We start from the raw sequence: 8,428 nt of genomic DNA on the forward strand, positions 1-8,428 counted from the left end.
CCTATATAGCAGTTGATGTACAAGTACACTCTTGTAATGTATCAATCTGAAACTGTAAAGTAAAACCAGTGAGTTGGTAATGTATTAAAACATGAACCAGAGACATGAGTACATCGTGCAACTGTGCAGGATGTTATGCAATTTCGTACGCTTATGTTTGTATAATGTGTTGCGTTTTAGCTGACGTATTCCTTTTTTGTTTAAAGTTGTGGTTGTACCTGAATACTATCTAGAGTTGAAGCCATTTGCTGGACAAAGGTTTAAATCACTTGATTTTGCTGTTGCTTTTTACGATGTGTATGCTCGGCAAAGACAAAGAGAAGTGTAAAGGAAAGATGAAGTGTTAATTAATGTTCAATTTTTTTTGTCCAGACTTTGAGTTTAAATCATTTGCTACCAAATTTCAATTAGGAATTAGCGGTTGTATTATATCTTGCTTAACAACTCCATATTAGACATTCTCTTTGTAGTATATCGTCTAAGATTATATTTACATTACTCATTATCCAGATCATTTCGTGCATTATGTCATGCCTTGTGTCCTATGTTTCAAAAATTATGTGTTGCATTATATGTAGCATTATGTTATTAGTTATGTACATCATTTTAAGTTTTAACACAATATGCATTATTGAATACATTGTGTACATTATTATCTAAATAACATTATATAAAGCGGTTTGTACATTACATTATTTCATTCCCGTAGTACATTAATATGAATCCCATAAGTTGACTGCAGAAACCATCAATCCATAATTCAATATAAAAAACAAAATTAATTCATCAAAACAAAACACATAAGTTTTCCACAAAGGGCCAACATCCATCCATCAGAAAAAATCCCATAAATTAACTACAAAGACCAAACATCTATCTATCAAAAACGATCCCATAAATTTACTACTAAAACCAAATGCAATTCAATAATTAGTGCCGCTAATTGTTTCATAATAACACCCTATTCCAGACCAAAACCTAACTCATGGACAGCTTGAATCTGTCGAGGATTAAACATCTTTATAAAATGAACAAACTCAGTATGACATCTCCTGAAATATAGATTGTCATTCTTCTTAATCCTAGCTTATTTAGCTTGTTCCTCGGCCGCTGCCTCGTTAACCTGAGGCATTCCATGCCTTGATGACTTTGGCATATCTTCCCTGAGGTCCTCATCCTGAACATTTCTTGCTCTTTTGTTACTTATTCACAAATAATGTTGTTGAGTGGATAAAAAAATGTACAAAAATATATGATGTACTGATTTTGATCCATGATGCAAAAATGAGAAAATATGATGCAGCACAACAACAAGATTCAACACAGTAGCAGCTTTTCATGTACTAATTTATATGTGTGATGAAGCTTAAATGTATACACAATGTATCACCTAAAAATAATGCACTGCTTCTAAAATAATAATGTACAAGAACTTCCTACGGATGAAGGTATATCTGGAAAAAAGAAAAAAATATACATGATGTACTGATTATGATCCATGATGCAAAAATAATTAAATACGATGTAGCACAACAACAAGATTCAACAAAGTAGCTGCTTTTCATGTACTAATTTATATATGTGATGTAGCTCACATGTTTGCACAATGTATCACCTAAAAATAATGCACTGCTTCTAAAACAATAATGTACAGGAACTTCCTACGGATGAAGGTATATCTGGAAAAAAGAAAAAAAATACATGATGTACTGATTATGATCCATTATGCAAAAATAAGTAAATACTATGATCTAGCACAACAATAAGATTCAGCAATATAACAGCTTTTCATGTACTAATTTATATGTGTGATGTAGCTTACATGTCTGCCCAATATATCACTAAAACATAATGTACTTCTTCTAAAATAATAATGTACAGGAAATTCCTACAGATGAACCTATATCTGAAAAAAAGAAAAAAATTTACATGATGTACTGAATTGGACCCATGATGCAAAGAAAATATAATTTAACACAAAAAGATGCAGCACAACAACTATTCATGTACTAAACTATATGCATGATGTACCTCAAATGAATGTACAAATTATCTCCTACACATAATGCACTAAATCCACAGAATAATGTACAGCAACTTCCAATAGATGAAGGTATATCAGGAAAAAAGCAAGAAAACATGAACAATGTACAACAAGTGCCCACAAATGCAGCTTCATTTAGTAAGCTATGAACGAGTTGGATAAACAATGCAAACGTATGAATTTGTAATGTAACATAAAACTCCCAACAATGCGTATAACTAGTTTACCAATGTTCAAGTCAAACTAAACAATCAACCAATCGTCTACCTGTTGACTAGCTAGCAGGCCTCTTCGAAGTGGTTCGATTGTTGACCATTTTTAACGAAGCACTTCACTTGCTGTAAGTCATCAACGATGTTGAATTAGCCACTATTCCCAAGGCAGTATACGAAACAACAAAGGGGAAAAACATAGAGTCGTCCTAGGTAATTATTAATTGAAAATCCAAATGAACAATGGCACATCAATTTACAAAATCTTCACAATTATCGCAGAATGGAATGGAAAATTACAAAATCAGCAACTCAACCCCTGGAAAAACCCTAAACAACTAAATCTAACCTAGAAATAAAAATTGATACGAAATAATCTACCAAAAAACCGACAATCACTTCCTAAGAATCCACATTAATTTGAAAAAAAAAACTAATTTTTGGGCCTTACCTTTCTTCCAGCCATCGTTTAGTTATTCCACCAAACCTCGGTCGTCGGAATTGTAGACTCATCGATTCGCCTGGGTGTACGCCGTTCGTCGCGAAGAGAGAGTGGTTTTTGTGGTTTTGAAGCGGCGGCTAGGTTTTGCGGTTTTTCAGATTAATGGAGGATGAGAGAGGGTGGGTGGAAGTTGAATTAATGGGGGAAGAAAATGGGTGGAAAATGAATCACCGCTGCAAAAATAAATCCGTAAATTGCGTGGAGTTTGAACTGTCCTCTGTCAAATACCCAAAATGCCCAATAATGTAAAATTAGAGTATCATAATGTAGCGACGTATATTTAATCACATCCATCAGATTAATAAATCTAAGGGATTAGATTAGTCCTATGTTTTACACTAGGGGATGAAAAGGAGTATAATGCTCCCCTATATATATATATATATATATATATATATATATATGTATATATATATATATGGAGATGATCAAAATAAGAATGCATTTAAATCCAAAAATGCAGCCCAAATCTTGGCCCTAGGATTAGATGATCTAATGGTCAATAATTAACCCAAAACACGGAAGGTCATAATTAAGTAGTTTTAGGTCATATTATAAGATTTGGGTTTATGTCATGTTAAGATCATTTTAGGTCATGCTTTGTTAGCATGACCTAAAAATAAACTAACTATGACCTAAAAATGCCCTACGTATGACCGTGTTCTGCGTTTCTGTATTTAAATCTGGTCTTCATAGATTAAAACCCTATATATATATATATATATATAGGGGCACACTATGGTGCCACCTTAATTAAAGTGACAATATAACACCATTTATAGCCATCCGATCTCAAATATAGATGGCTGAGATTGAATTGTAGGAACAGAGTACGGATTGCTTGGTTATTCACAAATTGTTGCTTACAAGGGTAATTCTGTCTTTTAGCTGAAATTAAAACTGATATGGGAATAGAAAATCCCGGTATCCACTCCGCAATAACTCTCTCCCACTAAATTGAAAACTGAATCGACCATTCTCTCTCCCCAATTGACCTTTCTCTCTCCACATCATTGATCACCTACCGATTTCATTCCTAAATAACAATAAACCCTAGGTTGATGCTTGTTTCACTCAACTGCGGCACTTTTTGCTGGTGGCGCTGAATGAGCATGGTGGGATATCCATCACTAGTTTGACTTCCATTGCGGTGAAGCTCTGCATTGTTTTTTTTTTTCCGTCGCGTGAAATTCGTCGTCCGACATTGCTGCCTGCGAATGATCCTTTGGTTCGATTTCCAATTGATTATTGCTTAGTCTGATTACTTAGTGATTATTTAGGTTTTATTGAGTTTTGATTGTTGTTATATTCCTTATTTTCGAACTGCTTAAGCAATCCAAATGTTATATTTGTTTATTGATTATGTTGATTGGTTGTTGCTTCTATAGCCACGTTAATTGCTTATTGCCAGAACGGACTGTTGTTGGTTTGCATATTAATGTATTCAAAATTGCTTGTTTATTCCTAGTATTTGCTTTGTTTGTGGTTGCTTATTTTAGAATCTATAATTGATGTATAATTAATCAATTTCTGGATTGCATTTGTATTACTCGGTTTTTGCTTGTTATGTCTTAGAAATTGCTTGATCAAAAGATTGCTACATTTAGAACTTATTCGTACTGGGTCAGATTCTTGTGCTGCAAATCTCGTCTGGTATGGTTTTTTATCAGATATATGTCTCTTGTTTTGAAAGTCAGGATGATGTTGGGTATGGTTCCTACAAACTAATTATGCTTGATCGAGTAGTAATTGTTTGGCTCTATTATATTGTATGCTTGGTTGAGCCATAGTAATTGCTTTGTAATTGCTTGATCGAGTCGTGTAATTACTTGATCAAGCCGGGTGCTATTATATTATTTGCTTGATAAAGTTGTAGTAATTGCTTGGTTCTAATATAATGTTTGCTTGATCGAGCTGTAGTAATTGCTCCAACAAACTTATGACGCTTGATTGAGCCTTAGTAATTGCTTTGTTCTATTATGTTTTTTGCTTGGTTGAGCATTAGTAATTGCCTGGCTCTATTATATTGTTTGCTTGGTTGAGCCTTAGTAATTGCTTTGTAATTGCTTGATCGGGTCGTGTAATTGCTTGATCAAGCTGGGTGCTATTATATTGTTTGCTTGATAGAGTTGTAGTAATTGCTTGTTTCTAATATATTGTTTGCTTGATCAAGCTGTGTGCTATTATATTGTTTGCTTGATAGAGTTGTAGTAATTGCTTGGTTTTAATATATTGTCTGCTTGATTGAGCTTAGTAATTGCTCAAACAAACTTATGATGCTTGATTGAGTCTTAGTTGGCAATAGATTGAGTCTTATATTATTTTTTTGCTTGGTTGGCAATAGATTCAGTACAATTTGTAAATCTGGTGAGGTGTGCTTGCTTGACAGCACACAAAGTGGAGGCTTTTTGCAACTAGATATGACATTGTGGTTGAAAAACCGGTATGCGCCATGCAAAAAAATTAAGATGAAAATGCATATTGCAATTTGCATGTTGAGTTAACTTTTTTTTTTCTTGCTTGCAGACAACCTTTTTTATACAGTTTTTGGAGCACAACAAGTGTGTGAGCTATGGACGGATGCTGAGAAAAGCTATACCTGAACACCTTGAATTTAAGTGGAAAACAAAAGGTATTACCAACGACTATGGATTGTTCACTATGCGACATATGGAGACGTAGATGGGACTAAAGTTAATGATTGGAAGTGCGACCTTACTAACAAGCCATCCAAGTCATTCTAGTTGCACCTTGAAAAATTCCTCACAGCTGTGGTTTATAGTAATGAAAACAAGTTCGTGGATTACATGACGAGGAAAACAACAAGCCACCTTGAAGAGGCACAAAAGAAGGGACCCTTTGATGTTGAAAAGATGGCGGCAGAGTACCCCAAACCTTGAATGGTGAATGATTTTGTTTTAGAAATATGAAAATAACTTTGTTCTATTTTGAATTTGTTAGGGATATTGGTTTGTTTTGGTGTAGTCATTGGTGGCTTTAGAATTTCTTTTTTGGTAGTGCCTTTTGCATAATAACATGCATAGAATAATATGTTACAACACTTAAATATAGGCAAGCAAAATAAAGTACTAATGATTTGCAAACCAAGCAAATGCTACAACATAGACAAGCAAAATAAACTTATAAACCAAGCATTGTGTAACACGAATTCAATGAAGATTATGGAAGTACATCAAGCACTAGTCAAATAGAATTAATTTCAAATTGACATGTTATATATGTTAAACAATTCAAAAAGAAGAAGCAAGCAACAAAATAAATGTAACCAAGCAATATGATATTAGAAATATCTAACACCTTCTAATACAAGTAATCTGTTGCACAAATTTTCTGTGTTAATCATAAAGCGGGATGAAGCAAAGTCGTATTAAACCAGATTAATGGGTAGTTGAATTGTATTGATAGTATGTGAAAGACCATTAGTAAAAACCAATACAGTATAAAATGTCATGCAATATGTGATTAATCATTTTGGTTAGAATATTATTGACGAATTCGGAATACAGACCACTGATAAGCAATTTTAAACTAATAATTAAGCAATAATAAACATGTAACCAAGCATGTTGATATTCTACAACTGAATTTAAATAAGAAAGCAAAAAACTAAATTAAGAAAGCAATCTATCACAATGATATACAACTGCGCATTCAGTGGTCAGCAATAAAAATAAAGTAACTTAGCAAACTGATATACGTAGTTCAATGTAATTATTGACTATTTTTTTTCTTTTTGTTTGCCACAATTCTTAGAGTCGTGGTGACATAATTCACGACATTCACACAACTACGCTTTGGTTTGCTTTGCAACATAATAGGCTTCTCTTTTTGCGACACAAGACGGTTGCCAGAGTCGTTGCACGAACCTTTGGTCCTCACCACATCCAGTGGCTGAACTTCAACTACATTCGGTCTTCCAATGAAATAGAAATCTTCAACTCTTTTCCTTTTCTCAGTAACAGGCAAAAACGGGGAGTTGCTCTTTATTCTTTTCCCAAAATCTTGCATTACGGCTGAAAATACTTCGATGGTTTCAACAACAAACACTGCCAAATTACTATAACACATCAAATATGAACTCCCTGAGATTTAGTCACAAATTCATAAACTTCATTTACGAATTCAACTAGGAAGATACAAATTCGATACTTCATATATCAAATTCTTGAAATTGATTTCACATATCAAAATTCACAATTGCACGATTACATAAAATTGAATCACATATCGAAAACCAACAAACTGTAAATATACAATTAGAAGTGCGGTAAGTACACAATTAGAGGTGCTTCTTACCGTCTGCGAAATCATTGAAAAGGATGTCAGCGGGAGCATCATTCTCCATGGATTGATTGATGACTGAAGATTGAATGAAGAATTACAGAGATTGAATATCCACTGAAATTGAAGAAACAAAATGAAAGTGCTTCTTACCGTCTGCAAAATCAGTGAAATGGACACCATTCTCCATGGATTGACTACTGACTGAAGATTGAAGGAAGAATTACAGAGATCAGAATGAAAATAACGCATGAGATTAAAATAATTGCATAGATTGAAAATAACAATGGAGGTTTTTTTGCTAAAGATTTGATAGATTAATTCTAAAAACAGAAGAAAGAGGGAAGGAGGAAAGCACCCTAAGCTTATTTAATGACTAACACTACCATGCAATTCATGATCCATAAGTAAGCAATACTAATTATTTCACCAAGCATTCAGACATACGACTTCTCCATGGTGTACGAAAACAACTCATGACACAACTCAATACATTTACGAAATTTTAACCGAGAAGATACAAATTAGGTAGTTCAGATATTAAATTCATGAAATTTGGTTTCAAATATCAAAATTCACAATTACACAATTACATGAAATTGAATCACATAGCGAAATCATAAAATTGTAAATGCACAGTTACACGATTACAGATGATTAATCAGGGAGTTCATCTATATAATTCACGATTAAACGTGTTTCTTACCGTCTGGAAAAGCAGCAAAGCCATCATTCTCCATGGATTGAGTGATGATTGAAGATTTAAGGAAGAATTATAGAGATTGAAGTCTGAACGAAATGAAAGTAGCGCATGGATGAAAATGAATTACAGATATCGAGAATAGTGATGGCGATTTTTTGCTATAGAATTTATTGATTAATGCCGAAATAGAAGAAAGAGAGAAGAAGAAAGACCGTGATTTATGTTTTGGGAGAAACTGCTTGAACGTGATTTCCAGATATATCCTTTTGCATTTTTTAATTAATTTTTTTATTAAATTGACTCTGCCAAGTGGCTGGCTAGCAATGAATCTGGTCCAAAATCCAACAGCTCTAGTTGGTGGTATAGTGTCACTCAAAACAGCGTTGTCATCTTAGCATTTCCCTATAGGAATATAAAACATAAATAAAAGTAAAAATTAAAAAGAAAAACCGGAAAGAAATACTATGACACAAAAGAAACGTAATTAGTTACATACACATAGTTCAATGTTTCCAAGATTATTTATTACTCTTTTAATTGTACTCTACTACTATTTATGCACAAGGATAAATTAGTATTTAAAAATTGATACTTTTAAGGTGAATTAGTATCTAGTAAATTAGCAATAAATGTACAAAATTTTATTACTCCCTCCATCCCGTTTT

At 33.3% G+C, this 8,428-nt stretch overlaps 1 protein-coding gene and 1 long non-coding RNA gene across 2 annotated transcripts; both read right to left on the reverse strand.

Annotated features, from left to right (window-relative positions):
• Window positions 1–842: 842 nt before the first annotated feature.
• On the reverse strand, window positions 843–2,895 carry LOC125198959. The gene is made up of 3 exons (XR_007172492.1): window positions 2,708–2,895; window positions 2,312–2,382; window positions 843–1,177 (listed from the first exon to the last, which is right to left on the reverse strand). It is a non-coding gene; the product is annotated as an uncharacterized LOC125198959 (long non-coding RNA).
• Window positions 2,896–6,490: 3,595 nt separating this feature from the next.
• On the reverse strand, window positions 6,491–7,916 carry LOC125198960. The gene is made up of 4 exons (XM_048097169.1): window positions 7,767–7,916; window positions 7,214–7,264; window positions 7,076–7,138; window positions 6,491–6,825 (listed from the first exon to the last, which is right to left on the reverse strand). The coding sequence occupies exons 1-4, from the start codon at window positions 7,798–7,800 to the stop codon at window positions 6,491–6,493; spliced, it is 483 nt and encodes a 160-aa protein (XP_047953126.1). The 5' UTR covers window positions 7,801–7,916.
• Between the last annotated feature and the right edge of the window lie 512 nt (window positions 7,917–8,428).

Source organism: Salvia hispanica, unplaced genomic scaffold, assembly GCF_023119035.1.
Source record: "Salvia hispanica cultivar TCC Black 2014 unplaced genomic scaffold, UniMelb_Shisp_WGS_1.0 HiC_scaffold_336, whole genome shotgun sequence".
NCBI classification, from domain to species: Eukaryota; Viridiplantae; Streptophyta; class Magnoliopsida; order Lamiales; family Lamiaceae; genus Salvia; species Salvia hispanica.